Source organism: Narcine bancroftii, chromosome 7 (genome assembly GCF_036971445.1).
Source record: "Narcine bancroftii isolate sNarBan1 chromosome 7, sNarBan1.hap1, whole genome shotgun sequence".
Classification (NCBI taxonomy): domain Eukaryota; kingdom Metazoa; phylum Chordata; class Chondrichthyes; order Torpediniformes; family Narcinidae; genus Narcine; species Narcine bancroftii.
This window is the reverse complement of record NC_091475.1, coordinates 198,349,436-198,365,021: the sequence shown is the minus strand read 5'-3', so window position 1 is coordinate 198,365,021 and position 15,586 is coordinate 198,349,436. Positions and strand designations below refer to the sequence as shown.

The window sequence follows — 15,586 nt, the reverse complement described above, 5'->3', positions numbered from 1 at the left end:
GCCTGACAGCACTGTACGGGAGCATCCAAACGCTCTAATTCGTTAAATTATGGTAATACTCCATGAATGGGCCCTATGTCTTGTAGAAATTCAGTTTTAGATCTTTAATATTGTATCTAATTTCTTTTCTAAACTTAGGAAGGCCTGTAATCATTGGATAAGAGTAGGTGAGGTACTGTCTTCCCATTTCATCAAAATTGCCTGTCTAGCTATCAATGAGGTAAATGCTGAAACTCGCCTTTGTCAATACTATTTCCAAAAAGACTCTCTCAGACAGGCACATGGATATAAGAAAAATAGAGTGAAGTTTGGGAAAGGTTAGATTGTTGTGCAGTAGTGGGCCTGCACAGTAATATTTTCTCCAGCAATCCCAGAGCACGTACTGAAATTTTAAAAGCGTGCCATGTAATAAACAGGCTCCTTCACAATCCATTTTTGTTTTGTTTTCAGGGCTTCTCGTAGGAGTGATCCTAAGATATGGCATCCCCTCCACCAACAGCTATGGAAAGGTTCCAATTGGCTGTGCACTGCAGGATCGGGCAGTGACCACGCTGTTGGTGAACGTCAGTGGAAAGTTCTATGAATATTCTTTGAAAGGAGAAATTAATTCTGGGAAAATAAACAACGTGGAACAAGATGACATGTTAAGAAAGGTAAGGGGTCTTGTATTCTCTGAAGCATGTGTCCTGGTTAAACTTGTACCTCTCACTTTGTTCGTTTTAGATTGGTCACAGTGTTTGAGCTACCGAAAGAAAATAGACACACGCCGATGGCACTTTAGTTTATACAAATCTTTATTACTAATTCTAAAGCTGATATCAAACTACAATATGCAAGCCCTTCCCAATTATACTTATCAACGCCTGGACTGGTCCCAACTTCTGAAGCGAGGCAATGACCGCACACTTGTAGTAGGTTGTCGGGGCGCCGGTAGCAGCTTCTCCACCTCCCCGACTGGGACGTTGGCTGGATTCTAGAAGTTCTTCTTCTTGCTGAGAGATGTTGCCACCTCTCGGAGAGTCTCCAACTTCAGTAGCGGGACCATGGCTTATATTACCCAAAAATTGCTTACCCAAGCACTTATTCCCAGCACAAAAAGAAAGATAAGCGAGCAAGCTAGCATGTTAGGCTTCTATCGAATAACACAACTTTCAGCTTATCACTTTGAATACAATGGTTTATTTTGCATCAAGGCTAGGCCTCTGACTGTCTGTGACCAAAACAGGCAGGAAGATTAAATATTCTTGGTACACAGATGTCCTTTTGTCAGATAACTGCATCTCTGGGCCCCATGGTGGAATTTAGCTTATGTCTGCTGATTCTAAAAAACAAGCAGGTTCTCAGCCTTGCAGAAGCAAAGGGTGCAAAAGGAAAAAAAAATGGTTTAAAGCTGAAGCAAAAAGCATGGTTTAAATCCTCCAATACAGCATGGGAATACCAGTCTCTTTTTTTGCATTTCTATTTAGTGCACCTGCTCTTTGACTGTCATTTCACTCCATGATCTTGCCACGTTTGGCAGTAAAATATCAGGAGCACTTTATTGGTTGTGAATCACTTTGAGCAAAATCTGCTGCACGACGAAGACATCTGCACCAGTCATGTTGCCCACAGCATGTTCTTGCAAGCAGTGGTGAACTCACTCACTGACTCTCTGGGCACAGTTATTGGAATAAGATCCTTTGACTTGTGTTGCATTGCTCTTGTCTTTGTACCTTTGGTGTTTTTAGGAAGCTATTTCTAACAGTTTGTGCAAATGGGTCTTTTTAACCTTCTGCCTATTTTACCTTTTCCCACTCTCTCACTCAGGACACAGCCAGCTATTCTTTTTTTGTTTTTTTTTTCCCTCCTGGCCATTAGCTAGGAATTGGCATCGGGAGTGTGGCTCTTTGAAAATGTCAACATTGTAATCAAGCAAAGCAGAGGTGGTTGGGTAATCATCCTCACACTGCTGTGGCTGAAATTGGTGGTGTGCATGGAATTTGTCCACAACTATCCTCCACTCGCTGTAATAAGACTTGTCAAGTTTTTTTTAATATTTTATGTAAAATTCCATACATGCAGTAACTATAGTTATAATACTACAGTTATCGAAAAGAGAACAAATTGATTACCCCAAAAAACCCTTCCCTCCTGCCCAACTACCCCGCTGAAGAAGACAACATATAAACTGGGGAAAAAAATAACTTTATAGGTTTTTTTTTAAAAAAGAAAGAAAAGAAATCTTTGGATTGCAGAGAAGGATGTTGTCCAGTACAAATCACCACATCTAACATAAACACATAGAGGAGAATCCCACAGGTCTAGAGGGAAAAGGATAGTATTACAAATTTAATCCCATCATTTGGGCACAAAATTTGTAAAAACATAGGGTATTTATTTCTTAAATTATGTGGGGTTTTTTTCTAAAGGAAAACAACTTTGAATTTTTCAGCATGCCACCTTGGCATAGTCAAAGATTAATCTGATTTCCAAGTAATTGCAATACATTTCCTTGCTGCCGCTAATGCTAATTTAACAAATTCCAATTGATAAATTGATAGTTTCAATTTAGGACTTGTGCCTCCAATATTTCCCAATAAAAATAAATAGGGATTTTGTGGAAAAAACAATTTCTGTAACTTGTTCCAAAAAATTACGTAAAGCTGCCCAAAAGGGTCTCACATTAGCACAAGACCACATTGAATGTGTAAAGGATCTTGCATCTTCACCACACATAAAACATTGGTCTGTTAAATCTGATATCAGTCTATTTAACTTCTGTGGTGTAAGATATAATTGATATATAAAAAATAATATTGAACTAATCTACATCTTTCATTAATAATATACAATCATACAATCCCTACATAAATTTTCTTGTTTGTTCATCAATTAAAATATTCCTATCTGTTTCCCATCTCTGTCTAGATCTATGTAATCCTAGTTTAGAAACTCCTGCTTGTAATAATAAATATGTCAAAGAGGTGAATTTTTTAACAATCCCATCCTAACAAGTTCTACTTCAGTCTTCTTCTTTGGCTTGGCTTTGCGGACGAAGATTTATGGAGGGGGTAAAAGTCCACGTCAGCTGCAGGCTCGTTTGTGGCTGACCAGTCCGATGCGGGACAGGCAGACACGGTTGCAGCGGCTGCAGGGGAAAATTGGTTGGTTGGGGTTGGGTGTTGGGTTTTTCCTCCTTTGCCTTTTGTCAGTGAGGTGGGCTCTGCGGTCTTCTTCAAAGGAGGTTGCTGCCCGCCAAATTGTGAGGCGCCAAGATGCACGGTTTGAGGCGATATCAGCCCACTGGTGGTGGTCAATGTGGCAGGCACCAAGAGATTTCTTTAGGCAGTCCTTGTACCTTTTCTTTGGTGCACCTCTGTCACGGTGGCCAGTGGAGAGCTCGCCATATAACACGATCTTGGGAAGGCGATGGTCCTCCATTCTGGAGACGTGACCCATCCAGCGCAGCTGGATCTTCAGCAGCGTGGACTCGATGCTGTCGACCTCTGCCATCTCGAGTACTTCGACGTTAGGGATGAAAGCGCTCCAATGGATGTTGAGGATGGAGCGGAGACAACGCTGGTGGAAGCGTTCTAGGAGCCGTAGGTGATGCCGGTAGAGGACCCATGATTCGGAGCCGAACAGGAGTGTGGGTATGACAACGGCTCTGTATATGCTTATCTTTGTGAGGTTTTTCAGTTGGCTGTTTTTCCAGACTCTTTTGTGTAGTCTTCCAAAGGCGCTATTTGCCTTGGCGAGTCTGGTTGACCGTTTTGAGTTTTGTGTGCCTGATGGAGATGTGGAGGGGCTGGTAGACATGGTGGGGAGCTGGCTGATGGAGGACCTCAGTTTTCTTCAGGCTGACTTCCAGGCCAAACATTTTGGCAGTTTCCGCAAAGCAGGACGTCAAGCGCTGAAGAGCTGGCTCTGAATGGGCAACTAAAGCGGCATCGTCTGCAAAGAGTAGTTCACGGACAAGTTTCTCTTGTGTCTTGGTGTGAGCTTGCAGGCGCCTCAGATTGAAGAGACTGCCATCCGTGCAGTACCGGATGTAAACAGCGTCTTCATTGTTGGGGTCTTTCATGGCTTGGTTCAGCATCATGCTGAAGAAGATTGAAAAGAGGGTTGGTGCGAGAACACAGCCTTGCTTCATGCCATTGTTAATGGAGAAGGGTTCAGAGAGCTCATTGCTGTATCTGACCTGACCTTGTTGGTTTTCGTGCAGTTGGATAATCATGTTGAGGAACTTTGGGGGACATCCGATGCGCTCTAGTATTTGCCAAAGCCCTTTCCTGCTCACGGTGTCGAAGGCTTTGGTGAGGTCAACAAAGGTGATGTAGAGTCCTTTGTTTTGTTCTCTGCACTTTTCTTGGAGCTGTCTGAGGGCAAAGACCATGTCAGTAGTTCCTCTGTTTGCGCGAAAGCCGCACTGTGATTCTGGGAGAATATTCTCGGCGACACTAGGTATTATTCTATTTAGTAGAATCCTAGCGAAGATTTTGCCTGCAATGGAGAGCAGCGTGATGCCCCTGTAGTTTGAGCAGTCTGATTTCTCGCCTTTGTTTTTGTACAGGGTGATGATGGTGGCATCACGAAGATCCTGAGGCAGTTTTCCTTGGTCCCAACAAAGCTTGAAAAACTCATGCAGTTTGGCATGCAGAGTTTTGCTGCCAGCCTTCCAGACCTCTGGGGGGGATTCCATCCATACCTGCTGCTTTGCCACTTTTCAGTTGTTCGATTGCCTTATTTGTCTCATCCAGGGTGAGGACCTCATCCAGCTCTAGCCTTAGGGGCTGTTGAGGGAGCTGGAGCAGGGCGGAATCTTGGACTGAGCGGTTGGCACTGAAAAGAGATTGGAAGTGTTCTGACCATCGGTTGAGAATGGAGATCTTGTCGCTGAGGAGGACTTTGCCGTCTGAGCTGCGCAGCGGGCTTTGGACTTGGGGTGAGGGGCCGTACACAGCCTTTAGAGCCTCGTAGAAACCCCTGAAGTCGCCAATGTCTGCGCTGGCACCTCCTGGACTACATCCTGGTGCGAGAAAGTGACAAACGAGATGTGCTCCACACCAGGGTCATGCCTAGCGCAGAATGCCACACTGACCACCGGCTGGTTCGCTGCAAGCTCAACCTTCACTTCAAGCCAAAGCCCAGGAACAGTAAAGCCCCCAGAAAGAGGTTCAATGTTGGAAACCTGCAGTCAGACGAAGCGAGAGGAAACTTCCAGGCAAACCTCAAAGCAAAGCTCGACGATGCAACCCGCCTCACGGACCCGTCCCCTGAAACCCTCTGGGATCAGTTGAAGACTACCATACTGCAATCCACTGAAGAGGTACTGGGCTTCTCCTCCAGGAAAAACAAGGACTGGTTTGACGAAAACAGCCAGGAAATCCAGGAGCTGCTGGCAAAGAAGCGAGCTGCCCACCAGGCTCACCTTACAAAGCCGTCCTGTCCAGAGAAGAAACAAGCCTTCCGTCGCGCATGCAGCCATCTTCAGCGCAAACTCCGGGAGATCCAAAATGAGTGGTGGACTAGCCTCGCCAAACGAACCCAGCTCTACTTCATTACAATTAGACAGAAACCTAGTTGGTCCAAGCTGAGCCCTCAAATATGCTCTCAACTGAAAATAACAAAAAAGTATTATGCAGTATTGCATATTTGTTTATTACTTAAATTACATTAAAGTAACCTCTTTCATAACAATCTTTAACATTAACAATCCTTTGATGAGACCATATATATAAAAAAAACTAAAAGAGGATTTTGGATCAATGGCATTTAAGGTGATATAGACCATCCACCAAATCATGATTTATTTTATTCCAAACATAAAGCAAATGTTTCAATAATGGTGTCTCAACCAAAAATTTTGATTCCTACTTGTATATAAATTCTGCTTTCTTCTCTCCTATTATTCAGTTCTATATTAACCCTAACTATTTTTTATGAAAAAGAGAAGCCAGAAATCTCACCTGTGCTGCTTGATAATAATTCCTAAAATTAGGAAGCTGTAAATCTCCCAATTCGTATTTCCACGTTAACTTCTCTATAGAAACTCTTGCCATTTTACCTTTCCAAAGAAATTTCCTGACATTTATTTAATTCTTGAAAAAAATTTAGGTATTAAAATTGATAATGTCTGGAAAAGATATTGCATCCTTTCTATACAATTCACCTTTTCAACTAGAGTTACAAGTAAATTTATCCTCAGTCAAGTTTATTATCATCTGATTGTACAAGTCCAAAGAAACAGCGTTCTCTGGTCCTTGGTGCAAATAGCATGCAATCACGCAGACATAACATGCATACAGACGTAGCGATATATAGGCTGTACATATATCAAGTCAAGTTTGCACTAGTACAACCTGACGAAACAGTGTTCTCCTGTCCTCAGTGCAAAACCTGCAGTCATACAACCAAACTTAACACACATCCAGACAAATAATACATATGCAGGACAAGACAAATAAATAAATATTGCTACATGAATACGAGAGGCTCAGATGGTTAGTGTGAGCAGTTCATTCAGTTGTTCAGCATTCTCACTGCCCGTGGGAAGAAGCTTATTTCTCAGCCTGGTGGCACTGGCTCTGATCCTCCCATATCTCTTTCCCAGCAGGGGCAGCTGAAAGATGCTCTGTGGGTCCTCAATGATTTTGCTGCCCTCTTCAAACAACTATCCTAGTATCATGCTTTTGCTGGGAGATGTTGCTGCAGTTTGCTTTCTCCACGCCTTAAACGGTCTTTGTGGTAAATTATTCTCCTCCATCCTGTTCCAACACTTAAATATTAAATACTATGTGTAGAGCTCTTTGTGTGGATTTGCAATGAAGCTGAATAATCATGGATTTTTTTTTGTTTTGGCTGCTGAAGGAAAACTAACAAGATGGCCACATAGCGCAATGTGCAATGAGCGAAACGTGCAGATGAGTAGATCTGAGAATGTTATCGGGATGATAAGCCCTTTGTATATTTCCTAATTATGGTGTGATACACGTGGATTTAGTGACACAGAAGTACAAGGAGAGTCTTTGATCTTCAGCACAGACACAGACCCTTTGGCTGACATTTCCATGCTGACATTTAGATCCAATGCCGTGCCTATTTGAATGTCTGTCTAAATGCTTCTTAAAGGTTGTAAGTGTGTTTGATTCCTTCACCACCTCTGATGTGATCCAGATATCAACTACTTTTAAAAAAAAAAATCAACAATCCTTCAGATCCCATTTTATAATTTAATATTTTATCATATTTTAGAGATTCAGACCCTGTCAGTTCAGGAGTCCATGCTGCCTGTGACGAAGATGTTATTATTAATCTTTAGTCATAAAATATTTATTTTTAGTTGTTATTTTTGTGGGGTTGGAAGTGGGGACACACAGACACACACATTACACTCAGAGAGAGGAGTCATTTTTGGAGTTGTAAAGTTTGGTAAGCAACCCCAATAAAACTGGAAGAGTTTGTTCATTGAAATATCTCGGACAATAGAGTTGCTCAAGGAGGACTCTAATTAAACAAAAGGCTCCTTGCTTGTTTACCTATATGGTTAGAATGGAGACTCAGATGGCATCGATTTAAACAAAAACAGGCTTTTGCTGGTGGTCAGCAGGCATTTTGGAGGCATTAGCTCCATAAAACATTTGGAAGAGAGAAATTTCAAATGGCAGGAATGATGTCATGTAAAGATGCTTAAAGGCAGAAAGTATTTTTGAATATTAGGGAAACTAATTTCAAACTGAAGCCAGAAGACTCCTGGTCATCCTGTGGGTCACACAGGATTGAAATGGAGTAACAAAAGGCAGCTTGTGTTCTCCTTATGAAAAGGAGGAACGTTGAAAAAGTGGCTTTGAAGAAAACAGCCACTTCCGACCATCTCTGTAAAAGAGAGCAGACGGGTCGGTCTCGTTGCGTCCATTGAAGTGGTAATTTTTTATTTAAGAAAGCCAAATTAATGTTGCATCTGATGAAAGAAACCATTTTTAAATGGCTACTTCATTTATCCCTTGCCTGGGTTTGTGAAATCATCGTGGAAGAAAGCAAGTACTGAAACCTCCGTGCAAGAGGACGAAATCATTCGTATGAAGAATTCTCTGAAAGCTACTTGACAAGAAATTCGTGAGTTTTGAGAAATCCGATGCCTCACACCTACTCCTTAATTGATGTTGAGCAAGAATTTAAGGAATCAGAGTTTCAAAACAAAACTGACTGCACTTTAAAATGGTCTCTTCAGAATTATGCCTGAACATATACACTCGTGCGCTCACTCATGCGCTCTCTCTCTCTCTCTTCCCAAATATAGCTATGTGACCAATTAACATACAAACCCATATGTCTTTTTGGGCTCTCACTCAGAACAGCAAACTGCACCCTGACAGATTGCAGCTCCAGACCCAAACTTCTGAGCCTGTTAATCTGTTGCTTTCAAAACAATAATCCATTTATACCTGCTTTTGAAATTCTTTAGCAAAGCAGTCTCCTTGTTTTATTGTCTTTGCAAAAGCTCTGTGCCTGCATGACTCACTTTCAGCAAAGCTCCTGCATTTTAACTGAGGTCTGTTTTGTGAAGTGTTTGTTTGTGACCTAACACTCTAATCCCACCCCCACAATCTATCTCCTTCAAAAACATATCTATATACAATATAAAATATGATATAATCCATCACAGTACAAACACCTTACAGACAGTAGTGGATTGGAACTCAGGTCACTGGCGCTGTAATAACATTCTGCTCACCTTCCTATAACCTTTAATCCATGCCCCCCCTGTTTTTGAATACACCTGCTGTCAGATAAAAGATTCTGATTATTTATCCTATCAATACTTATTGATTTTATGAAGCTCTATCAGATCACCCCTGAGCCTCTTCCACACCAAGGGAAATCAGCCCAGTCAATTCAACATCGCTCCACAACTGAAAACCTCCAGTCCAGACACCATCCTGGTGAATGTACTCTCCATTCTCTCTTGGCACAATCTCATCATTCCAATTATGCAGTGACCATAGTTTAAGTGTGGCCTAGTCAATATTTTGTAAAGTTGCAACATAATGCCTCAAGAGATGGCTAAGGAATTTAACAGATACTTTGCATCTGCCTTCACCAAGGAGGATACAGGTTATGGTCAGATAGTGGGTAGAGGTCATGCAGAAACAAGGGGGATGTTATGGATATCCAGATCCAGAAGCAGGTGGTTGTGGGTAAATTGTTAGGAATGAGGATTGATAAGTCCCCAGGGCCTGATGAGCTGCATCCCAGGGTGCTTAGAGATGTTGCTCTGGAAATTGTGGAGGCACTGGTCGACATTTTCCAAAGTTCTTTAGATTCGGAGGAGGTGCCTGTGGATTGGAGAGTAGCTAATGTAGTGCCAGTTTTTAAGAAGGGAGGGAGAGAGAAAACAAGAAATTATAGACCAGTCAGCCTGATGTCAGTGGTGTGGAAGATATTGGAATATATCATAAAAGAAGAAATAGCAGAACACTTGGACTCGCACTGATTCTATTTATTACTGCCCGCGTGGATTCCTTAAGGGAAAATCATGCTTGACTAACTTGGAATTTTTTGAAGATGTGACAAAGAGGGTGGACTTGGGAGAGCCAGTGGATGTAGTGTACTTCCAGAAAGCCTTTGATAAAGTCCTGCACGGGAGACTAGTAGGCAAAATCAAGGAGCATGGTATTGGGGGTAGGGTGCTGACATGGATAGAAATAGGAAACAAAGGGTTGGGATAAACGGGTCATTTTCGGGATGGCAGGATGTGATGAGTGGGGTACCACAGGGATTGGTGTTGGGTCCTCAGTTGTTTGTCATTTATGTAAATTATTTGGATGAAGGGATTATTAACAACATGAGCAAATTTGCAGATGACACTAAACTGGGTGGCAGTGTAAAGTGTGAGGAGGATGTTAGAGAAATGCAAGGGAGTTGGACAGGTTGGGGGAATGGGCGGAGGAATGGAAGATGGTGTTCAATGTGAGCAAATGTGAGGTTATCCACTTTGGAGGCAGTAATAAGAGAGTAGAGTATTATTTAAATGGAGTCAAGCTAGGGAGTGGGGTAGTGCAAAGGGATCTGGGTGTACTTGTACACCAGTCACTAAAAGCTAGCATGTAGGTTCAGCAAGCTGTGAAGAGGGCAAATGGCATGTTGGCTTGAATAAAGAGGGGATTGGTGTATAGGAGCAGAGATGCCCTCCTGCAGTTGTACAGGACCTTAGTGAGACCTCACCTGGAATATTGCATCCAGTTCTGGTCCCAAATTTGAGGAAGGACATGCTTGCTATAAGGGAGTGCAGTGCAGATTTACAAGGTTAGTTCCTAGGATGGCAGGATTGACTTACGCTGAAAGGTTAGAAAGACTGGGTTTATACGCGATGGAGTTTAGAAGGATGTGGGGAGACATGATTGAGGTGTATAAGATTATAAAGGAGCAAGACAGGGTGAATTCGGATTATGTTCCCAATATTGGGAGAGACTAGGACTAGAGGGTATAGTTTAAGAATACAGGGAAGGCCCTTTAGAACGGAGATGAGGAGAATTTTTTTTAATCCAGAGAAGTGTAGATCTATGGAATGCTTTGCCACAGAGAGTGGTAGGGGCAGATTTGCTGGATATGTTCAAAAGGGAGTTAGATAAAACTCTTGTGGGTAGGGGAGTTAAGGGTAATGGGGATAAGGCAGGGAATGGATACCGATAGTGAATGATCAGCCATGATCTGAAAAATGGCAGTGCTGGCTCGACAGGCCAATTGGCCTACTCCAGCACCTGCTGTCTTATTGTCTCAACTTTTGTCCTGTGCCATGGCCTAGGAAGGCAACTGTGCCATATACCTCTGGTTTTCTTTTCCTGAAACTTACAATCAGCTCCTTAGTTTTGGTGACATTTTTGAATGCAAGGTTGTTGTTGATACACCATTCAGCCAAGTATTCAATCTCCATCCTGTACACTGACTCATCCCCTTCCTTTATACAACCCACTATCATGGTATTGACAGGAAAGTTGTAGATGGTGTTATTGTCTTTCCGAGCCACACAGTCATAGGTGTATAGATCAGGGGGCTAAGAACACAGCTCTGTGGTACTCCTATTACCTTTTACCTGTTGGCCTGTACTTCTTCCTCTTTCTCTAGTCTCGTCCTCATTCTTAGAGGATTTTTTATACTTACATTAAACCCATCCATCTATTTATGTTCCGCCCAATCCCTATCTTTCTTCATAGTCTCACTCACACGTTGCAGATGGATGCATTTCATCAAGGAGACTAGTGGCTTTCCTGATTATCCACATCTTCTTTCCTGGATGCTTTTCCAACTAGTCAGTCCTTGCTCTTCGAAATGGCCTTCAATTACCTCATCTGTTTTTACCTGTGCCTTCTTATGAAAACCATTTTTCTACTGGGTCGCTGTCACAACCAACACCTGCACTGCTTCCTCAGCCTCTGCTCGCCGAAGCCTTTCAAGCCAAAGCGCAAATTAAGAAAATGGATTTAAGGTATTAACCTTGCAAACCTACCTTAAATTAAACTCTTAGACAACTGTATACTTCTTCAAAATGTTCTTGACACACACACACATTCATTAAAAGTACAATGTTTAAAAGGAACACGAGGGGAAACTACCTTATGCAGAGTGGTGAGTGCGGCATGAGCTGACAGCTGAAGTGGTGAATGCAGTCTTGGTATACAGAATATAGACACACACACACAATTATTAAATTTTGCATGTTAGTGTAATTGCCACCATTTGCCACCCTATATACCTCTGTCTCCACTTTAAGAACTCTGTCCATCAACATTCTTTAGTGCCCTGTCATTTATTGTACTACCTCCATTTAGCTTCCCCAAAAAGTGCTGCTTTTATTTTTTGATTGCTGTCAAGATACTAAAGTAGAATAGAGATTATTTCTGGTTGGGTAGTTAAGCTTCAGGGCATAGTGGTCTTCTAGAAACTGGAGACAAACCTTTGTGAGTGAAGATTAACCACTCTCACGAGTAGAAGTGTTTCTAAAATTTGGAACCTTGTACCATAACCAGTGAATGATGCAGGGCTAATTGCTCATTTAAAAAAATCTAAGATTGATGGAGTTTGGTTATTAAAAGAAGTTAAGGTCCATAGTCGAAAATACAATGGATCAATAAATCATGATCTCATGGACTATACCCCACCCCCCAACATATCCAGAGCTTTCTTGTTGGAAATGTCTCTGAAAGAGCCCGGGAAAGCCCACCCTTACACTGTGCACTATTATCTGCACATGTTCTGTGGGCGGCATGGTTAGCGTAGCAGTTACCGCAATGCTGTTACAGAGCTGGCAATTTGGACCAAGGTTCAAATCCCAAGCTGTCTGTAAGGAGTTAGTATGTTCTCCCTGTGTCTGCGTGGGTTTTCTCGGGAGCTCTGGTTTCCTCCCACTGTTCGAAACCTATCTGGCGGTGTAGGTTAATTGGGTGGCACGGGCTCATGGGCCAAAATGACCTCTTACCATGCTGTGTCTAAATTTTAAATTTTTTAAAAAGAGAAAAGATCACACAGGCCTTCAGCCCAACTTGTCCATGCTGGCCAGTTTGGCCTTCAAGGCTCGTCCTTTGTGCCTGCATTTGGAGCATACCATACCAAGCCCTTCCTATCCATATATCTGCCCAAATATCTTTTGAACATCAAAATTGCACTATTTCCTTTGGCTGTTTGTTGGCATCAATCATGAAGGTCCGGCAAGCGGGGGATTCCAGATACCCAGAGTTTCTGGATTTTATGTAAGAAGTTTGATCTGGAGATCAGGGGATCTTCTTCATGAACTTTAAGAAACTGAGAATTGACCACAGCGAGTAGTTAAAATCAACTTCCTCTTGTTCTGTTCCAGCAGTACTCCTGAGGACTTTTTAAAAAATAATTTGAGGATTTTATTTTTTTGAATGGAATTCCCCTAACAGAACAATAAAATTCTTAACTTTATTCCTGTTTCCCTTTTTACAGTCCACTTGCCCTCGTTTATTAAGTCTTGTTGCTGTTGAAGGTCCCATGAATTGCAGTGCTTGATCTGAGTGGATATTTGCAGCTGCAGGTGAGGGAACCGGGGCTAAACTGGGAATCTATCAAACTGCAGAAGGCACTATTGTGGAACTCATCTCTTCAACTATCCCGCTGCCAAGGAATCCAACAAAAGTTGTTGTAGTCAGGAGTACATTTTTATTTTTAACCACGGAATAAACCAAGGATATCAAAGCATCTAAATGATGTGTTGGGCAAACTCACCAGTGTTTCTTGACCAATCTGCCTTTAGGTTTTTGGCCCTGAGGACATTATTACAATTGCTCTCCACCCCTCTTCTGCCAACTTGCTGACAGTTTTTCATTTTATTTTGCATAAAGGAGGACAGCACGGTTAGTGTAGAGGTTAGCTCAATGCCAGCGACCTGGGTTCAAATCCAGCGCTGTCTGCAAGGACATTCTCCCAGTGTCCATGTAGGGTTCCTCCAGGTACTCTGGTTTCCTCTCGTGTTCCAAAGACATATGGGACGATAGGGCCTATTCCTGTCCTGTATTTTTTTTAAAAATGATTAAAATTTAAAAATGATCCATGCAGCAAGACCTTGTTCAGGCATTGGCTGCTGGGAGGCAAGTGATATTTTCACCTCACGCCATATTATAAGCCATCACCAAAAAGGGAAATTCCAACCACCCTCCCTTGATTATCAATGGTGTTGATGTTACCAAATCTACCATCAACAACCTGGGATCACCAGTGACTGAAACTCGATTGGGCAGGACACATAAACACTGGAGCTGAAGAGTTTGGCAGGTGCTGGGGAATCCTGCAGCATGCTTTCTGACTCTTTCAGTACCTTGCCATCTTCTACAAGCCACCAATTAGAATTGTGATGGAACAGATGGCTTCCCCAAAGAAGTGGACTTCCAATTGCAGTGAAGACCCCAGCAATCTCTTCTCTTGTGCCGAAGACTTTTCACCCAAGATCGCCATGACCGTTGTAATCGGCTTATCTTATTGCTGTTTGCGGAATCATTTTTACTTTTATGTGCCTATTTCGTGACTTTTTTCCCTTATCTGACTGCACATCAAAATTGCCCCTGGGCTGTGAATGGTACAAAGTAACCAGCCTTGTTTTTTTTTTAAATTTTTTATTTTTCACACCATAAATCACATTAGCCATGATATACACTATTTCTTTTTCACACATATACAGTGACTTTTTCTTCCCCCCCCACCCTTTCCTCCCAAACCACCCCCCCACCCCCCCCTCTCATCCATTTTAGGTATACAATCTAGGTTGCATTAAGCCAGTCAGACAATGTTGTCATTCAACAAAATTACACCAGAAATTCTACTGAGTCCATTCTTTTCTTTCCTTCTCCTTCCATCAACTTAGGTAATGTTTGTCCCCGGTAGGTTTTCGCTATTGTATTTAATGTAAGGCTCCTATACTTGTTCGAATATTTCAATATTATTTCTTAACCTATATGTTATTTTTTCTAATGGAATACATTAATTCATTTAAATTTAGTAGTTTCTTCCTTTTTAATTTGGTTATGTATTCCATTAATATTTAAAGACATATAGTTCAGCGTAGCCCTTTTATATTTTGTTTATCTTCTCTTTCCGTTTTTCCATCATTACCTTTCCTCCTTTTCCATTTCTGTTTTCTTATTTTGTAACCAGCCTTGTTGAGGGTTGTTTGGAGTCAAGGCTGTTGAAGAGTCACTGACCCAAAATGTGAACTATTTCTCTGCATAGATATCTCCCAATATTTTCTGCTTTTTTAAAAAAAAACATTCCCAGAAGGCTAACCTGCCTAGTGTCTGGCATCCTGCCCACTGAGTTCTTGTGGGAAAATGGGAGCAGAATGCAGGGAAATCTGTTCCAAAGCTCCATGGAATGTTTGTTGCAGACATTCCAGATTTGGTTTTTCAACTCGAGGCATTCCACTGCCATTATCTGCTGGAAAGAGCCTGCTGTCTGTAGACTTTTATGTTTTACTGCTGCATTGAAGCTCCATTTGCATGGAGCCTTAGTTGCACAGGGCATGACATCAGGACCCAAAGGCACATCAGGTCATGATATCTGGAGAGTATACTACGCTGGATGTCACCGGAATAAATCACCAGAACAAGTATACAGATGTAATTGACTGTGGGACCACACGAGATGGTCACCTCACCTGGAATATATTGCTTGTGTGAGCACCTGAGATGGTCACCTCATCTGGAGTGTATTACTGGTATAAGCACACTGGATGTAACCTGGAGTGTGTTGGTAATGTGAGTGTTTTGCACTGATCCTTTATCCTGCTTGTGCAGTGTACATTAGTTCTGCACTTGTGACATTGTCCTTGAATATTGTTACCTTGGGGTTATTGGAATGACTTTCTGGGAATGCATGAGATGGGCAGTGATCTGTGTCTTTTCTCAAATCTGCCTTTTTTTGGTTCTTTGCAGGTAACCTTTGACCCTGATGTGTTCTTCAATATTTTGCTACCTCCAATCATATTCTATGCAGGATACAGCCTCAAAAAGGTAATTATAATTTTTGGGAACTACTTCCACACAAACTTGTATCTTTTGGGGAACAAACATCGGATTCATTTTCACCAAGAACTGGA

The 15,586-nt window shown here is 42.0% G+C and overlaps 1 protein-coding gene across 3 annotated transcripts in view; it reads left to right on the top strand.

Moving 5' to 3' along the window:
• slc9a7 (solute carrier family 9 member 7) overlaps positions 1 to 15,586 on the top strand; it is a 197,409-nt gene that overhangs the window by 98,512 nt on the left and 83,311 nt on the right. For all 3 annotated transcript variants that reach the window (XM_069891930.1, XM_069891929.1, XM_069891931.1), the window contains exons 3-4: positions 451 to 653; positions 15,423 to 15,500. In XM_069891930.1, coding sequence (XP_069748031.1) covers positions 451 to 653; positions 15,423 to 15,500 — 281 coding nt within the window. The remainder of the gene's footprint in view (positions 1 to 450; positions 654 to 15,422; positions 15,501 to 15,586) is intronic.